This window comes from Pipra filicauda, unplaced genomic scaffold (genome assembly GCF_003945595.2).
Source record: "Pipra filicauda isolate LSUMZ 115617 unplaced genomic scaffold, ASM394559v2 scaffold22_size4397567_pilon, whole genome shotgun sequence".
NCBI lineage: Eukaryota > Metazoa > Chordata > Aves > Passeriformes > Pipridae > Pipra > Pipra filicauda.
In genome coordinates, this window is record NW_024104343.1 from 3,849,732 (window position 1) to 3,870,458 (window position 20,727).

General features: G+C 36.4%; 1 protein-coding gene across 2 annotated transcripts in view; it reads right to left on the bottom strand.

The window, feature by feature from the left end:
• Window positions 1-291: 291 nt before the first annotated feature.
• The window catches only part of GUCY1B1 (guanylate cyclase 1 soluble subunit beta 1), a 43,008-nt gene continuing 22,572 nt past the window's right edge, over window positions 292-20,727 (bottom strand). For both annotated transcript variants that reach the window (XM_039381528.1, XM_027739563.2), the window contains exons 6-14: window positions 12,935-13,165; window positions 11,387-11,503; window positions 10,430-10,563; window positions 9,437-9,634; window positions 7,468-7,705; window positions 6,494-6,634; window positions 5,179-5,333; window positions 4,736-4,862; window positions 292-1,608 (exon numbers count right to left, since the gene is read on the bottom strand). In XM_039381528.1, the coding sequence (XP_039237462.1) occupies window positions 1,585-1,608; window positions 4,736-4,862; window positions 5,179-5,333; window positions 6,494-6,634; window positions 7,468-7,705; window positions 9,437-9,634; window positions 10,430-10,563; window positions 11,387-11,503; window positions 12,935-13,165 (1,365 nt within the window). In that variant the 3' untranslated portion in view covers window positions 292-1,584. The remainder of the gene's footprint in view (window positions 1,609-4,735; window positions 4,863-5,178; window positions 5,334-6,493; window positions 6,635-7,467; window positions 7,706-9,436; window positions 9,635-10,429; window positions 10,564-11,386; window positions 11,504-12,934; window positions 13,166-20,727) is intronic.

Here is a 20,727-nt window from a genome sequence, read left to right on the forward strand (position 1 = left end):
GCTAATAATTTTTGATTGTTAAATATTGTCCAAGAGTTTCAAAGGAAGGTATGCATTTTTGCAACCTTGTCTACTATTTCTGAAGCATTAATCCATTTTGAACATTACTTTAATCTGCAGATGTGATTCATTAACCTGAATGTGTGAGACTTTTGGACATTTGCAAATATTGGAACAATGACTCAATGATTTATTTAAATTTGGACTGCAAATTATTCTATGGAGAAAATACTTGTTTTGCATCAAACAATACCATTTTCTACCAAAAGAAAATCACAAGATTTCTATAGGTCAGTGGAAAAAATAATTTATTGCAATTTCTTTTGCACATTAACATGAAACATTTATACATATATATTCTGTGCTAATAAGGTATACTAGATATAGACAATTTTTGTACACAAAGTAATTGCACTATCCTATTTTATAATGCAAATATTCAGAAATTATCAGTCTGATAAGAACAGATATTATTCACATAAAAATGCACTGTATACTGAAGTTATGGAAGATCTATGCATCCGATACGTTGTCCACTTTTACTAACTGCATCAGCTGATAAAAGACACTATGACCCTTTCCAAGCTTTACATCCCTTAATTATGCCATGATGCCTAGAATATTACCAGGTCCTCCCAAGAAATAAAGTAAGATCATTTCTGAAAATCTGAGAGACCAAATCAAAAGGCAACTATGGCAACCATGTCCCGAGAGCATGCCTTCAATTCCAGGGGCTCCATGAGACAAGAATCAATGCACTACAAGTGGTCTAAAATTGTCCAGCAATCTATAATTAATATGACAATTTAATTTACTGAATACAAATCAATGAGAAATACATTGCAAGTGAACAGCATTTCAGTAGAAGTATATTGGCACATGCTTCAAATGGCAGCATCAGAAAAACAACTGCCCCCTTTCAATACAGAAGATGTTTACAAAGCATCTACAAAGGGAAAATGCAGCATACTATCCAAAGAGAAACCTTTTTCTAACCAGGAATTTACAGTGCATCAAATGTTATTCACAAAATGAATGGGAAGCATGGTAATAGCAGAACTAAATCCGATAACAATATTTATACAATAATTTTCATAATGCTGCTTTAGGTATTGTTTTTAAAAATAGTTCTTTAGGTTCATTGTTCTGCCCATCAACTGAAACACCTATCTTTCCAGCAATGTCATCAATTCACATAACCACTGTACTTCAGAGATGAAGATGAAGATGTGAAGCATCAGATTGAAGTGGTTAGTTGTGGCGTGCATTTTACACAGATTCATTCAATATTATCCAGGGGTAGGAATGACTGACGTGCAAAAATGCATATCAAGAAAAGGAACGCTTGAAATACATGCTCATAGCAGAGATATAACAATACCAAACAATGAGGACAAAAAATTAGCAAGCAAGCCTGGAGAAAAACGGTGAGTATGATTTCAGAAGGAGGGTGAAAGACAATGGCACTGCATGTAGCAATGGGATATAATGTGAAATAACATCCATAACTCAACCTTACTGCCAGGCACCCTATTTGGAGACAGTATTGCACCCTATCCAGCGTCCTCTTCCTCTTCCCTCAGTTCAGAAAGCGTCTTGCTTTGTTTCCTTGAGTGCATGCAAGTAGAATTCAAGAAGTAAGGGATTTTCTTTGAAGCAACAACATGGTGGGTTAATGCAGTGACAAAATACATTTTACAACTTGCAACCAATATCAGTAAATAAAAAGAAATAAAACAAAGCATAGGTAGGGCATGTATTTCTTTTATATGTATGGTATGTAGGAATGTAACAATTCTTACATTCCCTGATGAACTACCAGCTATGAGATACTTTAATTTGTTCCCATCAGTAATGTGGGAACAGGGCAGAAGAGAAAGATATTTCAAAGTGGGGAGGGAGGAAAATTGCAGTCAGACATCTGAGGCTCTCTGCAAGATTTATTTTTTGCAACAAATCTGCTTCTCAAGAGAGAAGCTTCAGCTGAACCACTGTTAAAATAATAAAGATGGTAATAATTAATCTTAAAACATGCAAACAAGTAGATGCAAAATGAGTAATTGGTCACTGTTGCTTTTGTTCTATGTGTATTTTTGATGCAATTCTATTTTTTGCTGTATTGGTATCATGGAAGAGATATCTTAAAGGGGAAAAAAGTAAAGAAGCAGCACTCCAAACCAACACTTTTCCTTGTAAATTAGGTCTTCCTCAGAAGTAACTGCTGCTCATGGTAGCTGATATTAGAGCTGTCAACTTAGGAACCAAGTTTGAGGCATGCTGAACTGTTTCAACTCTATCATTTTCTACAGGCCTAGCAGAGCAAGAGCATATTTTAAGAATTGCTTTCACATCTCTACAGCAGCTGTAAGTATTTTGTCCTCTTTCCTTACCATATATTTACTAGTGGCTTTCAGGGTAAAATATTATGCTGACAGATTTGCAAATGCTGGGCTAATAACTCTCTAATGGATATAATGAAAAGGAAAATATATTACTAATGTGCATCTATCCTAGATTAAAGATATTGGAGGTAGAAAACTTCAAAGTAAAAGCCTAATCATCAAAAATATCTTCTGGATGATTCAAGAACTATTTTCATGTTTACTTCTACAAGCCACTTCTTGTAATATTCTGGACCTTTCTGTACAGAAACTATATGGTAAACTACTTTCAGGAAGTAGTATTTATTATTATGAACAGTCCCCCTGAAATTGGTGGCACCGCACACAATGATACATTTGCATTCTGAAAAATTTCTGAAAAGAAAACCAATACTACATCCTTGCATAAAGCAATGTGATTACTTTGAAGTAATCAAACATAAAAAGTTGGTTATCTAATTTCTGCTTTTGGATTACAAAATCACCTCTGACAAAATGATTATCAGTTCACATCACCACATCAAGGTATCTTTCTAATCTCTTATTCTCTGAAACTTAGTACAATTTAGAAGAGATACCTATGATGGGAGAAGTCCTTCTGACTGTAAGAATTACATCTATATCTTAATTTCAGAATTAACAAAAACTATCAAAATTAGAAAGACTTTTTGAATGTACTTAAACTGTGAGTCTTAAGTGCTCCTGAAAATCAGGCTCACAGTATGTTTCTGTCAGGTTTATTCCTGCCCCCATGTCTCCCTCTATAAAGCTCAATTACTAGGTTAATAGTGTTAACAAGTATCTCTCAGGACTGTTGTGAGGATTAACAGAACTAAATGTCATACAAGATCTCTGAAAAGAAATTGCAACATTTAAAATCCTAAACTATCTGAACCTGATATTCATATTAAACAGGTGTGAGGCTGAAAACAAGGAAAATATCCACCTGACTCAGTACCTCCCTGAAATTTACATTTAAAATTACAATGTGCCCTGCTACAAATGATAGGACATTTATAATGCAGAAAAAAAGAAGTGACAGGTGTTTAATTAAAGTATATTTTAAATACAACTATAGATTTGAAATAGTGATAGCCATGTGAAATTATAGTTAATCTTGTTACAGAATAAGAATAGAAAAGTATTCTCAAAAGTGGCACTCAGAATATAATTAAATAATACATACTAAAATACAGAGTTTAAATGCAGAGTTAAAGTACAGGTTCTCCCCTGAAGTTTAATACCAGGGGTTAATATTGGGAGTTACCTCTAAAAATTCATTATTCATATACTTGAGTACCAGTGGTAATAAATCTGGATTAGATCTCCTAAAGAGCCTTAACAGTTTAACAACCTAAATTTCATTTTCAGAAATACATGAGTATTCAGACATATCAATAATTTCCTGTGACTTACAAGAATTATTTCAGCCAAGATAATTCATGACTTTCATTATTTTCTTCAACTGCATTTTTAAGATTAAATACATTAGTTTAAAACTCATTCTTTTTGTATTACTTTAGGGCAAAATTCAAGCTATGTAAATTACTTTTACCCATTTTTTTCCTCCGTGTTGACAATGGGTGGAATGTATGCACTTGCTCAGCTATGGCAAAGCAGCTGGCATACTGTAACTCATAAGTTTGTAGCACACTTAGGAGTCTAAATTTAGTTGGCTTTTACCGAGATTTTGGATAATACATGCCTGGAATTCTGAAATTGAGGCATAAGCTAAAAGACCACTCAGTGCTTGAAGAGCTTTACCCTACATCATTTTCAGAGGAGGACTTAGGCTCACATGTCATTAAAAGAAATAGTTTTCACCCTGTATGTTTCTAAAGCAAGACCTCTACCATGCAACAGTCTCTGAACAACCCACCAGGGTTAACAGATCACCATACTCATCAGCTGTGAACCTGCTTGCAAGTAGTTGCTGGACTGTTGCCTAAATATTTGAAGGCACATTTATTCACTTACTGCAAGAAAACAAATGGTGAATTTTGAAGTGCTGATAACCAGACATGCCAGCTAAACAGAAATGGACATGATATTGCAAAATCTAGTACAGTGGAGAAATCTGTAAGAGGGAGATATAAATATTGAAACACTTGGCATTCCCTCAAGGACTTTTTGAAATCAAAAGTACTCTTTCAGGAACTGCACAAACTGCAAAGACAAATAATCAAGGACTTTCAAGTGCTGTCAAGATAGTAAATAGTGTTGTACAAAACTCTTCATATTTTTTTTAGGGAATATTTAGTTTTGCAAATGCAAATGGATTTCAGTGGTTTAGATTAAATTTGCAATGTTTATGCCTTGTTTGAAAAAAATAATTACATTCTAGTTACTCATACCTCTGTCTCTGTACTCTTTCTGGACAAAAACCAAACCTGCATTGGTTCTTTTTTGCCCTTCATAGAAACTGGACCCCTGTACTCCAGGTGGAACTGAGGATCTGAATTTTCTGGTGTCATAAGACACCTGAAATTGAAAGAGAAAACATGTAAATATACGCACTAAATATATGCATGCACACCACACAGTATCTAAAATATTAAACATACTACAGATATGTGAGCAAAATATCAAAAGATTGAAATCTATCTCTAGATCATATTTGCATACTGATAACTGTGTATCATAATGCAGTCTGCCATAAAGACTGCATGAGAACTCACATACTTAAATAATGGTTGCAGAGTCCTGTCACTTTCAACTCCCAAAACACTTTGATGTTATGTTGACAAAGTGATTTCTTTTAAGAGGTCAGTACCCATAAAAGTAATACATCACTCACCTGTAAGTATATTCGGAGACATTGATCTTTCCCTTTTCTCCAGTAGTTTCTGTTCTGCTTGTTAGATTGACAGTATTTCCAAAGAGACAGTACCGTGGCATCCTTTGACCTATGACACCTGTGACTACCTCACCAGTATGGATTCCTATTGTTATCTTTAGAGAGAAAAAATAAAGTTTGAATATTCAAAATTAATGTAATTAATCTGATGCTTCTGACTAAATGCAGGTAATATGCCATTTATTTCTACTAGTTTATTTTTCTCATATGTCACTCCTACTTCTTCAAAGCCTTGCATTTTGTGGATTTTTGTCACTTTTTTTTTTTTTTTACTTTAGCACAGTGTCATGCCTCTGCCTTCCACATGAAAAATCAAACTCCATATTTTTCCAGCATGCACCATCCTGTTATTATGTACAGTGAAATTAAAAAAAAAGGCAGGAAGAGAGGCATACTCTGCAGGTCTGTGTTTATTGAGTGCTTAGAAGCTGCAGAAATGGATGGCATAGGTCAAGAAAAAAAGATGTTTCTCAGAGGAAATATGGTATGTTGTGCTTAAAAGCTCATGAGATGGGACAAGGGTTTGGATAAGCTCATTCTTATAGCATATTACAGTTACTGTAAAGCCCCAAATCAAACTCTCTCACTGCTTTGCCCAGTGACAGAGTGAAGTACACAGCTCTAAGCTAGATGTCAGAACAATAACATTAATGTAAATAGAAATACGCATCACGCTCATTAACCATTTTGCTCTCACAGCCCTCTCATGAGGACAGGTCAATGTAGCCTGCCCGGTTCTGTATCAATGCCACAACATCTTCATAAAGTCCCACAACGGCTGAACTTCCACTAATATACACTGGTGTCAGTAATCATTGCTGTAACAGTCTGTGGAACCGTACTTCTCTTTTTAATGCAATATTTTTTCATGCTGACACGAAGATGTGAGGCATGACCAAAAATATCAGTTAGGGAATATTACTGTTCTGTTCACTGAATTGCAGAAGAGTCAACAGATTGTACTGGATGCACAACAGGAATTTTTTGATTAGACTGAAATGATCAGAAAACAGACATAAATGATGCGGACCCAACTCAGTCCTTTAAAAAGTAAATCACAATTACTACATTTTTAGACCTGGGAACTGCACGTGTCACATCTACGTGTGCCTTTTCATATTATTTGCATATATCAGTCTCAAAATCTAACAAAAACAAAGCTTGCATGGACTGGGACTAGAGCATTATCATATTTCAAAGCATTATCATCTTACCAAAGAATGGGTTTTTCATTCAAGCCCACACGTTTACTAACCTGTACAGGCTCACCATCTACTTGAACTTGGCCTGCTATTTCCATCATATCCAAAGCCAGGTGACAGATAGATCGTGCATGATGCATGCAAGGCTCTGGTAAACCACTCACTGTCATATACTTGTCCCCAACTGTTTCCACCTATCAAGACAGATATTCTTCAATTAATTTATTATCATGGCCCTTAGAGTACTAGAATGGATGTAAGTGCTTCCTTCAAGATTGTTTGCCCTTTCAAATAGTTTCCCTTCCCTTTCATTCAAATCACCCTAATTCCTGTCATCTCTGCTCGTTATTGAAGAGAATTTATTGTAAACTCATAACGTAACAAATTACAATGACACTGTGACTGTGTAAACCTGAGTCTCTCTTCTGGTGTCTTCTGAATGAAACTGAGCTCTATGTTTTGACATACCCTTGATTCACATGTTAGAGGACACAAAATCAATTTCTAGTAAAAGGTAGGAATGAACTTTATAAATATAAACACACAAGCATACATATGTACACATATATGGGAGATGTATATATATATATAAAAATACATATATATACCTACCTGCTACTAACCACACTTGCGACTACACCTCATTCCTAATGAAGGAGTGGAATTCACATTGAATAACTGAATAATAAGTTATAATTTAGAATTAGAAGACCAAGGTATATGGCTGAGAAACTAAAAGCACAGTGTCAGAAGAACCACAAACGGCTTCTATAAGTTCACTTTCACTAAATGTGGAAGTAGATTTATATATCCGCCTGGCTGATTGCAGAAATCCTACTGAGAATTAAGCCTATGTTCCTTCACACATAATCTTCTTTAGCTACCTAATATCAGGTAATACAGCTCAATGAGTGAGAAAATAAATATTTTTTTAAAAAGCCTAAAATCCAAAGGATGGAAAATACTGACACAATAGTAAATTATTGAAAAGTAACAAATTACATACTTCTAAAAATCTTATGTTTACCTTATAAACAAATGGATTCCTTCGTGAATCAGTCAGAATATCAAATCTTGTGTACAGATCATTTAAAAGATTGACAATCTTCATGGCTCCCTCTCCAGAGGCATGTTTACTACAAAAGGCATTGAATCCAACAATGCCACTGAAAAGAATGGTCACATTGTCGTACCGCTTAGCTGGAACAGGACGCTTGTGTCTCAGCTCATTTGCCACTGATGGTGGTAGAACAGAGTACAGTAATCTAAACATGTAAGAAAAGAAAGGCACAAGCAAAACAGAAAGAATGTGGAGAAAGGTCTTTACAGCAGCACCCTTCAAATACTAACTTCATACATCCCATAGAGTTTATATCATACTCCCATCATCAACGAGCAATATAAAATATGTTTTTTGAAGAATATGTTATTTGGGAAACAGGAACAGATCTACATCAGCATACCTAAAACCATGACATTTCAAACACACACTACTACACCTAAACTACCAACAAAATGAGACATACATTACTAATTATTCTGACATGATCTGTTAATAGTGTCTTGGATCATTTTTACTCATTTCTGCCATTTCCTCAGCTCATATAATCTGATTTTTCCCACAGAACCATAAAAACTGCAAAAAAGACCATGAAGAGATCAAACAGTTTTCCACCTCTGACCAATTAATCAATTTCTAAATGCTTCCTCTTCTGTTGAGCATGCTGTTTTTAGGATTTATAGTATGCTTTTTTAATTAATAGTCTATATGACATATTAACACTTGTTCATATAATAAATTATGCAAATAAAATCCAAATCACACGTACAGAGCTTCACCCTACTCTCTCCAACTTTCTATCTGCCATCTTAAGGTCTATTTCCTTCCCGACACAGCTAAGTGGACAAGCTGAAGATCTCCAACCGTTTCTCAAATCTTGAACATCATTTTGTACACAGCCTCCTGTACAAACCCTCATTAGTTGCATTTTTGGCAAGCTCACTACTGCATGAGCTATAATTAGTGAATACCTTGGGCAGTGATATAGTAACTGACACTGTCTGTTCCAGCAGCTGCTAAGAAGGCTAGAATTCCTGAAGATAAAATGACTTTATAAAGCAAGCCAACAGGACTGAGCAGAAAAAATACTTTTTAGGCTTCTTTTATCTCTGATTCTTCTCTCCATCCCTTTCAAGTATTTTTAAAATAATTTCCACTACTCACTACAGAAAAAGAACGTATCTGTCAATGGAATTCATACAAAGATGGGGACTATGTTTTATAAACAAGAGTCAATCATCAATGCCAGGCTATTTTTCCTGCAAGCTTTTGTTTATCTGCCAGTCATCATTGAGCTGAGATGCCACAGACTAATGGTATGAATTTGACTTTATAGCTATCTGTAGAAATGGATTTGGGCATATACTGTATATATACATGCACATATAATGCATATAGTGTATTATTGTTATGTACTTATATCTAGATAGCCCCAAATTTGTTTCTACAGGTAACTATAAAATCAAAATTCATAGCATTAGCCTATTGCAAAACTTCAGCTTTACACAGACGATATTCAAGGTTTATAAGATACATTTTTCTGTTCTACTCACCTGTGAGCATGGCAGTCCAGAAAGACAAAGTTGGTTTACAGAACTCTGTCAAATAGCAGTATTTGGGCATTCATCAAATTAACCTTGGCTACAAGGACTGCATATAGGAAAATTTCCAAAACTATTTTAGGTAATTCACAAATCAAGAAGAATTGTCAGTTCAGTTCTTATAACTTTCCTTATCAGAGAGGGAGCCATCAAAACACCTGTGCCTAGACTGTGGGTGACATCTGACAAATAAAATGTTCTTTCTTGACTCCAAAATTACCAGCCGTGATTCTGTCTTATATTCCTTCCAAGTTTCTGTTATTTTTTGAAGAAGGTAGCTATGAATAATATATTGCTCTGAGTGTTTCAGCTCAAAATTGGGATTTGGTTCTTACGTGTCTGTCTTTTTCTTTTCATCTTCCAGCGCCCGCAGTGTGTGCTGCAGTCTGTCAGTGAGGATCTCAAGCTCTTGAGTCAGTTTATATTCCTCTCTGAACTGCTCTCCCAAAAGAACCAGATCACGGGTAGCATCATGCAATGGAATATCACTCAGATATAAACCTCTTCTGGTTAAATCATCCAAGTTCATCACACTGCAATGTGGAGAAATATATAACAATATGGGTACAATTAAACTTGCCAAAGGGAGCATTTAAAACTCAAATGAAATCAGAGGCTGCTGAATAACAGAAAAAAAGACTACAGTTTTGAACCTGTGATGAGCTGTACAACATATTCTTTCTACAGAATACCTTATTTGTGATCATTCATGTCAACCCATGGCTCTTGATTTTTGCATTTAAAAACAGAATTCTCATTGATGAGTTCCATGAACATATCAAATGTACATCCTTCACTACACAGATAAAAGTGAGATTATGTTAAGGTAACCTTTTCCCTTTGTTGTCATCCACTCTCTCCCTTTTACAGAGGAGATTAATGTATCATTCCTGTGTAATCCAATGTGATAGTTTAACATGCTCTTAGCTAAAGAATCCTTCCATTCAATCCCCCATTCCAACCATTTCTTTGTCACTGCTCTATTACATTAAAACTACTGCAAAAATATATGAATCCACATAGGAAATAAAATCGTAATATTTCTTAGCACTCTCTGACTAAGAAACACAGGATAAAACTTGCAAAAAATGGAATCAAGAGGAATTAACATTTTTACAAACTGGGCCAATATTTATATTGCGTTATTTAATAATCAGTCAAGTTTTAATTTTGAAATGCTCCTCCCTCTTCTAGTATAAACACATCAAAGCCAGTTAAATCAATACTTGAACCAATTAATTTCTGTAGTACTACTCTCATAAGAATTCTTAAAATGAGCCATTGTAAATTGAAGATCAGTATTATAGAATTCTTTAAGTTTAAAGTACCTTGGTGAACAAAGAAAGAGAATGCTGTCGGCTTCAGGCAAGTAGATCATTTGCCCTTTCAGGCGTAAGCAGCTGATTTCTGTGCCAGTCAGTTCATCTTCACACTCCAGCTTTTCCACATCCAACAGCCCCTCCTGGTGATGAAAGTCACAATTGTATAAGGGCAATAGTGTGTTATGCACTGGGCCAAGTGTGTAAGTGCATTCACTATGAAGGCAGTCAGAACATTTGGAATAGACTTTAAGCCTACATTAAAACTCATCTAATTTCTCATTGGAACACCATATACTATCCATACTTTAATACTGTGATTTGCTACCTCAAAGACACAAAGCATGGTATTTTTCTTATGTTATTTTCATAACTTCTTGTTTTCTTCTGTGTTGTTTCTTAGCAATAGTTTGACAAAAGCACTGCCTATTCCATGAAGTTCTATCTGTGCCTGGGAACACCTCCAAGAAATCTTGTTGGTTTCTCTCAGGCACAGTTTTCTATAAATAAACAGGCTCCTTGATGTAGGAAGTGCTACTCTACATGATTCATTTGTTCAGATCACCTGCCTCATCTCCTGTCCTCTCTAGAGAAAAGGAAAAAAACTTGCATGTGAATGTAGGGATCCAAGCAAGGACACATTTCATATTTGTCTCTTGCATTATTATGAAGCAAAAGTAAATGTAATTAGCTTTCTACGTTTTCTTTGGTACAATGACATATAATGGATTGGCCCCTTGCAAAGAAAGAATCAGACATGAAGTATATTTAATTCACCATTCCTATAAAGCATTCTATGTAACAACTACACACATATTCATACCTGTGACTTTCTCTTGGCTCAAGACTAAAAAGGGTCTGAGCAGAGAGAATTTTCTCTGAAGACTTCTGAGTTTTTGGCACTTCTTCTTATCTCTTCAAAGCATACTTACTGAAAGAAAAGCCAGGAAAATATTCTCTAGTTACCTTAGTCCTCAGTACAAAGACTGTATTGATATGTGAGAGGATTCCATGGAAACTAATATCAATATGAGGCCGGACCAAGGAGAAAACTGACAACAAACTGCAATTTCCTGGCTGCAACTAGAATATTAAAAAAAAAAAAAAAGAAAAGACAAAAAGGATTATTATGTTTTATAATAAAAATATACATGGAGTAATTATACTCAATTTGCTTAGATGACAAAACTGAATGGAAGAGAATATACACTTTATGCATTTCTCCATTAAATCACAAGATGTTTAAGTTATGGATTTTACACTGGAAATATCCTAACTTCAAAGTGCAATTCCAGTCTGCAAGATGACTTTGTAATATTGTGTTAAACTATTACACTTGTTATTCGTTAAACTTTTCCCATTCTACAGTAAAAACACTTTCCAGTGTTTTCATCCTAAGTGACCTCCTTCATACTCCGTTTTCAGTGAGCCATGGTATGTAAAGCATCAGCTCTGATAATAAGGATTCTGACTGCCATCCTCAGTAGTCTGAATAGGTATAGCTGTTCAGTGAATGCCCTCGGGAAAAAGCTGGCAGAGCTACTTACAAAGCTCTTTTTTTTGAATCTTTCTGGAAAATTCTGAGGGAAATCACCAAAAAAACAAATTCAGGAAAAAGCTAACAACGTAAAAATGCATTTTAAAACTACATCAATGATTCAGAAACAACACAGTATATGCAGCATTAGTCTTTACATCGTTGTAAAGAAAATTTGATGGTTTGTCATCTTCTCTTTTGCTTTTCTCCTTTTACTGCTTTTACCTGTTGCTTATTTTTAGAAGCACTGTCAGCTCTCAGAAGCCAAAACAGAGGTATCCACATACATACAGAATATAAAATATTAAATGAACCTCTGAGTACCCTTTTACTGTAAATAACTAGAGGAAATTGCAGCAGCTGCATTCAGTTCAGAACACATATATACATATCACAAACTTTGTTTGTTTGGCTCATCTTAGTTAATACTGATGCTTTTGATGCACAAGCTAAGAAAGTATGACACAATTTCTGTTGTTCTGCTCTTTAGTTATCGTGCATCTGATATCTTAAGTATTTGAAGGCATTACTGTCAAGTAATACATATAGAATCTGTACCTGCTGCTAAATTATATAGCAGAATGGGCAAGACCATTATCCTGAACCCCAGGCCAAGTTACACCATCTCACATCCACTTTAAAGAGCTATCTGCCACTTTCATAGCATATGTAGCTTGGAGTGAGCTAAGAGAAAGAATCAGTTGAATTGTGGGGATGGCCAGATTTTCTCTGCTCAAGCTTATTCTCTTACTGCATATGGACACAATCATAAAGAACAGAGTTGCTGTAGAATCAGGGCTATTTTCACAGTCCTTTATCAAACAAGAGAAACACAATGCAGTAAATATTATACGCTTACATGGGAATTCTGTTCAGACAGAGAATTCTAAATCTATTTTATTAATCTTTATAATTAATCTGTGAAGCATCCAGCATTATGAATCTCTATGACTATCCATGCACGCGAATCATCTAACCTGTGGAAGGACTCTGTATATGGCATTGCCACACTGCGTGACCACCAGATCTCTGTCAAATATTATGTGGAAAGGAAAGGCCTTGCAGAAAGTATAGGGACTGATGCGAGACTCTTGGGTACCGTTTTCTTCAAATCTGTCAAGGTCTTCATAGTAGTCCTCTTCTTTAGACTCTTTCTCTTCAATTAAAAATTGAATGTGGTCACACTCCTCATTTCTCTGTTGAATAACCTGGAAAAATGAAGGGAAAATGAAAAACTGAAAACTACTACTCATTAGTAACTGGAATGCTACTATGAAGACAGGAATGTATTTAGAGCAGAAAGATGAATTCAAGAATTATATTTGCATATTGAAAAATACTGTATTATAATGAAAATTTCTGATTTTAGAATCTTTATAATTCCAAGTGAATAAGTATGCCTTTGCTTAGCCACAGTTGCTCTCTGCAAGAACAAGATATTGAAGATCACCCAAATACAATGTATTAAGCCGGAGTGAAATGCACATTCTGAAATCAGGGGTCAAAGCTCAGGTTATGCTTGCTCTTGGCACTTGCCAGAAAACAGGATGCTCCCCTCCCCTTGACCCTGTGGTGAGTCTTGAATTACACAGATCACTTGAATTCTTATTTTGATCAAAGCTGTTTGCAAGGTTTGTAACACAACAGCAAACAGTGCTGACCAGAGGATGGGCATTTCACTGACAGCAAAAAGAAAGGTAGGTAGAACAGATGTTTGAATATACAGTCCTTACATATTCCAGCACACTGTAAGTTCAAAGCCAAAACACAAAACTAAAAGCAAGCACAATCTTCTCTGGGCTTTATTCCATATTAACTGAAATCATAGCAAAACTAGAGTCATTTACTTTGGTGGAATCTCAAAAAGGTGTCTTCAATACGGCATTTCACACTTCAGTAATTTTACTCAAAGTTAGTAAAAAATATGAAATTAATAGGGATTATTTTGTTTGGACTGAGAGTCATGTATTGCAGTATAATTAAAGCTAATAACTAATAGAATAACATAATTTACCTTGAGAGGCCAAATTCACTTCTTTTCATGTTTAATTAGATTTAATGACTGGAACAGAACAATTCTATTTACACAGTATTGTTTAGCAGCAACTTTCTGGAACATGTTGCACTTGATTCTACTTTCAAGTAGAGTCTGATCTAAAGCCACTGAGGCAAAAAAAAAATTTCCTCAAAATCCCTAACGTATCCTGATTCTGCCCTTTAAATGTAGTCTTGACCAAAGAGATTAACAGTTACAATATGAAAACAGAATGGATATGCAAAAACACTGCATTTGATCCCTAAAATGTTTAGTTTATTAAATATTTCTCCTCCAAAAATGTCAGAAACACTAATTGATGGGCTGGGGAACCTTTATGTGGTCCTATACAAATAGAGGAGTGTAAAACAACAAAATAATATTTTATTGTGAAATTATGCCTAATTTCTTTGTTCTCCTATTTGACTACTCATTTGAAGGAAAGAGATGCTTTTCCAGAGGACAGTTCAGAGCAGAAGCCTGATTTAGGTGCTCTATAGCCATGTGCTGCATTAGTCTTCTCGTTCTATTGCACATGTAAGTAACTCAGAGAAAGATCAGCTACTAAATTTTCCAGGTCATCACAGAATCAAACAATCAGAGAATATACCAAGTTGGAAGGGACACACAAGGATCATCGAGTCCCTTAGCCCTCCACAGGACCATCCCCAAGAGTCACACCATGTGCCTGAGATTATCATCCAAATGTTTCTTGAACTCTGCCAGGCTTGGTGCTGTGACCACTTCCCTGAGGAGCCTGTTCCAGTGCCCAATCACCCTCTGGGTGAAGAACCTTTTCCTAATATCCAACCTAAACCTCCCCTGACACAACTTCAGGCCATTCCCTCGGGTCCTGTCACTGGTCACCACAGAGAAGAGATCAGTGCCTGCCTGTCCTCTTCTACCTCATGAGGAAGTTGTAGACTGCAATGAGGTCTCCCCTCAGTCTCCTCTTCTCCAGGCTGAACACACCAAGTGACCTCAGCCACTCCTCATACGGCTTCCCCTCAAGGCCCTTCACCATCTTTGTTGCCCCCCTTTGAACGCTCTCCAATAGTTTAATATCTTTCTTACACTGTGGCGCCCAAAACTGCACACAATATTCAAGGTGAGGCCGTCTCAGTTCAGAACAGAGCGGGACAATCCCCTCCCTCAGCTGGCTGGTGAGGCTTTGCCTCGTGCCCCCCAGGACACGGTTGGCCCTCCTGGCTGCCAGGGCACAATGATTCATATTCAACTGGCCATCAAAGGGTCCAGGACCCCCATGTCCCTTTCCGTGGCACTGCTTTCCAGCACCTCATTCCCCAGTCTGTACAAACATCCAGGGTTGCCCCATCTCAGGTGCAGAATCCAGCACTTCCCCTTGTTGAACTTCATATGATTGGTGATTGCGAAGATGTCTGCTTTCTTTACTACTTCTTTTTTATCCCGTTTGTAGATAGGTGTTTTAAGTGCTTTGCTATTCTCCAGTTATGGCATGGTTTTCCATGTGTTCCTCTTCCTTTAAATCATTATCCTTGAAATTGTGAGAGACAATGGCCATACGGAGGATTAACAGAATGCAGTTAAGAGTCTTAATTTTTACTTACTGTCACTCATGCACAGTCCCACAGCTTTTATTTTAATACTACTGTTATTGTAGCCAGGGATGGCTGAGATCATACATAGAAACTTTTTTCAAATTGTGTAGAATTATCTCTAGAACTGATCTATGCTTCCAGGTAATTTCCAGTCCTGGATCTTACTTCAAAGTGTTGCTTTATGAACTATCTAATCTCCTATCTCGTGATTTCATCCACTTTGTCAGCAAATTTAAAATAAGCACTTCTGGCCTTTAACGTAATATGTTAAATTCTGTCTCTTCACCTTTGTACCTATAAACCCAACCTAACCGGCCAGATATTTGTCTGGCATAAAGATCTGCATTGGACACTCTGCTAAGCTTAACTAGAATAGAGCTTACCTATTGTTCCATTCTGCAAGCAAAGTTTGCAAGCCACAAAATTTCAGTATCATTTAAATACTGTTGAAGAAGCCTTTGATAAATGCTTGACAAATGAAAGTTCAGTGACAGAAGCAACAAAGCCAGCAATCACGTCTAATTCTTCCTCCCCCGCAGACTTAGCTGGTGAAGTGACATCAGTTCACCACATCTAAGAGCTCAATCACCATAGTAACTGCAGTTAAAACTGAAGGGAGAAATCACTCCTGGTTTCAAAGAGAATATATAACATCAAACTGCTAACCTGCCTGTGCTTTCCAGAAGATGAATCTTCAGTTTGTCCTTGGTTAATCAAGTGAAAAGTCACACTGATATTTCAGGGAAGGGCAATACAAAGAAAAGTTATTTTAAAATTACTGTCATTTAATGTATTTGGTGAGCTACACACAAGATATTAAATCTGCAGTATCACTGCGATACAGTATGTATAATGAACACATGCTATCTGTTAAAACTGTCACTGATGTGTCTACAAGACAAGACTCAGTTCTGTGGATCTGAGTATAACCCCAGGACACACTCATATCTCATCATGGAAGGACAGAATGTCCTTTGACAGGGATCTTTTTACATGAAATTGTGAAGATTAATACAAAATCAGGGAGATTTTGCCATTTAAAGGTCAATACAGGATGAAATTCTTCATCTCTTCTTATCAAAATTGACTGTGCAATGCTACTTGACAAATTTCACTGCAGTTGTTTCAGAATGATCCTGAGGCAAAGCAGTTCACTGTGGAAATGGCACCACTCTTAGTTTTGCATATCCAAAGTTAAAACTGGGGATGTCTTCACATGGCAGCTGGTTTCAGTGCAGACTGTCTCATGCACCAAACCCCCAAGTCTGGAGACAGTGGAGTTTCCAGCTGCACTTGTGTCAGAATTAGAGGCTGATCATGCTCCATGATTGACTTATCGTCATATACATATTTTAATGTGGATCAGTACTGCTTGTCCTCCATGACAAGTACCCAAGTAGTTGTGAGGTCAGTGCTCCAGCTGGTCACATCTTGGCTTTGTTTCTTACATTGCCATTACTAATAAGACAGTCTGAAATTACCATCTTGTCAAGACTTCCCCTGATCTTTTCTCATTTTATATTGTAAAACATCTTCCCTGTGTAAAAGAAAGATTTTAATAGTCTGCTCTCAGATAATAACAAAACTGCAGAAGTCTGTTTTCCCAACAGATATTCGGACTCTGTTGGATTATGTACAACACTCTTTTCTGATCCATACCATTAGTAGCTTTGAGGGAATCTCTGTTCTAACTTCACCTTCACAGGTCACCCTCATTTATACACAAACAACCTCTCACAAGTGAAGCAAGAGAACGCATAGCCAGTAGGTTGCTAACAGAGATCTCATGACAAAGTTCGTCGCCAGCATCATGATGATTTTTTAGTTATCATACTGAGACTAGCAGAACATGAATATTCTTAGTGTGTTCTCAAAGTCAACAACAATTCTTGAGACAATGCCTGCTACAAAAATTATATAGTCTTATCTCTATTTGTCTAAAAATGGATTATCATATCAGGGAAGACAAGGCAAACTGGATTTGAATCAAATAATCAATTAATGTCAACTTGGGCTTTTCTGAAATATTCAACTGCAATTTTGAATGCAAGTTCAAACCAAACTGCTTTCTTTTCCATGCTAACAAAGTTTAACAGAGACAAACTGACACCTTTTTTTTCCTTGCCTTCAGCACACACATACCCAAGGTGTTAAAAGGCACATTTCCTGGAAAAAGAAAGCCCTAATGTATTTTAGAAGAACACATACCTCTGTGTGTGTGTGTGTGTGTGCGTGTATGTATAAATATGTGTATATATATATATATGTGTGTATATACAAAATTGTTCTGTGTGAAATTGAAGAAAGGTGATACATTTTCTATTTAGCTATTTCTCCACCTAAAAAAACAATTTGGGACAAAACAAAAACAAAACATTTTTCTCCATATTTATTTTTTCCTCCTGTGATCATTATGATTCCTTAAGTTTTCACTGCAGGCTGAGGTAGGTGATCCTCACACCTAGAGTGCTGTGTCCAATTGTGGGCTCCTCAGTGCAAAAGAGAAACGAAGGTACCACAGGGGGTCCACTCTCTCCAGCAAGGGCCACTAAGACAATCAAGGCACTGAAGCATCTCTCAGAAGAGTAAGGGCTGAAGAGCTGGTACTGTCCAGGCTGGAGAAGAGAAGGCTTGGGAGGAGCTCAGCTCAGCACTAACACCTGAAGGGAGGGGACACAGAGGATTGAGCCAGGCTCTCTTCAGTGGTGCCCAGTGCCAGGACAAGAGGTAATGGGTCCAAACTGAAACAGAGGACGTGCTGTCTGAACACCAGGAAACACACTTCTATGGTGAGATGGACTGAGCGCTGGCACTATTATTGGAAACAATTAAGGTCTTCTGCCACCTTCACAGAGCCTTGTAAATATATTAGACAAATTCAAACAACATTTCATGAATATATAGACTTAGAAGCATGTATTCTCTCAAGGAGATTTATGTAAGCATTTGCTCTAAACAGATAGAGAAGAAAAGTGGATAATAAAGTATTAACTATCAAATTGCAGATATCAACTTCACACTAATATAAAGAGAACTGCAGAACTTATTGTGTTGATGTAAATCCTTTGGATAAAAAGATTTGGAAGGACAACTCAGGACTTAAAAGTCAGAAGATGACTTCCACAATAACATCAGAAACTTTGGGTTAGGTACTGAGTTTTTTATCATTTCAAAAAAAACCCCAATTCTTCCTTAGGCAAAATTCTAATTTAAGTCCAACACAAAAATTTTACAGAAGAGGCATTGATTTGTCCACAAAAACTGAGGGGATGAAAAGCAACTCCATTGTTTTCCTGTGCTATTTCAAGCAATGGGCTACTAACAGACTAAAACACAAAAGCATTAATTTACTGAATTATGAGGGAAAGCATAGAGATGAAAGAAATCTGTCAATTTTCTTCTCCTGATCTCATTTTTTTGAACAATAAAACTACCCAGTTTTCACACTGGAGTTTAAAACCTTCACTCCATACCATTACTGATTAATAGGTGACCTGTGAAGTAATGGTGGTAGACATTCATTGTCTGTGTGGCTAAGTTGCAAATTTTGGCACTCTCACCTTACAGAATCAAGTAGCTGATTAGTCTCTGCTTATCTACCACTGATGTTTCTGACTACTCATGGAGTACAGTGCTATTTAATGTCTTAAAAGGTGTCAAAAGCTAGACTTTATTAAGCAGCAGAGACAAAAAAAGTTCAGAGTGGAGGGCATGTGACTTTGTAATAGGGAAAAAATTAAAAACAGGATAACAGACAAAATAAAACACAGACAATATGCACTTTCTTCAATTTAGAGGTAATACTATTTTTAGGCACCTATGTGCTTTTGGCTCTGACAGTCTGGAAGAACAGCATGGATTTAAATTAAATTTTGTGTTCACTTACAACAGGTTTGACCAATAGTATTAAATTTCTATTTATTTACAGTACAACAATAAAATTTCAATAAAAGCCTAAAAAAGTCAAATGAAAATAAGAAGCAAATATGTAATAAACATTTAAACCTTGTTGGAATATGTTATTTGTGAGAAGTCCTAGATAGATATCGATACAATCTTCTCAGCAAAGTAACATTCAGACTGAGGACACAGTTGTCAAAAGTTTGTTCTGGAAGCTGCTGTGGACAACCCAGATTTCTCCTCTTCCCCATGGATCACTTTTGCCTCTGCAGGACCCCTCAACTACACTGGCAGAACTCTGACAGAACACTGAACCACATAAAGGAACAGATGTAGGTAAAAATAACCCAGTTCATTTCCTCAGTCAAGTTTATTTTATAACTTGACACCAGCTGGAGAGACATGGCTGAAGAAGCTGCTGTAGGACAAGCTCGAGCACTAAGAGAAAGATGACTGCTTAAGCTGCCTGTGCTACCAAAAGAAATTCTTGTCAAGCAGCAGGTTCAGCGCTTTTGCAGCCAATTTTCCATCATGGTCCGCCTTGTCTTTCTCAACACTTTATAAATAAACAGGTATCTAAGAAGAGGATTGTTTTGATTCTGTTGCATCCTTCTGTATCTGATTACTAACACCTGCTGCAAAAGTTTGAAATACGGTTTTCTACAAAACAGGATCTTAACATGGACACAAGTATATCACCACAGTATATACAACTAGACATTTACTATAAACCTGTGCTAGCTTATAACAGGAAAGCTAAAAGGCAAATACTCTGATACAGCAGTACAAATATCTTTTGTCATTGTACTGCTTGTAAATTTCTTATCTGAGCAAGATCATGTTTTTGCAATAAACTCACAAAACTGGAAAGGATTTTCTGAGCAAGCATACAGTGAAACTCCGCTAGAAATATAATATGATTAGGGAATAGTTTAAAAAAAAAGGAATGCTTCCTGTACCTGCTTAGATGCTTTTCTACTTGATGAAAAGTATTTTATATCAGTTGCAATATTTCTAACAGCAAAAAGGTTTCATTTTTTTGTTTCCCCCCCACATATATCTGCACCTTGGATCAAGCTCTGATTTTATACCATTCCACATGCAAGGCCCGATCAATTAAATCTTTCCATTGCTCTGTATGGACATAAAGCAGAAGCCTCTTTCTCATTTCACAAGTGACTTTAGCACACATGACATTATGTCAACTCTGTGACTGAGGAACATTTTTTCATTTCTGGGGCTGTAGGTCCATATC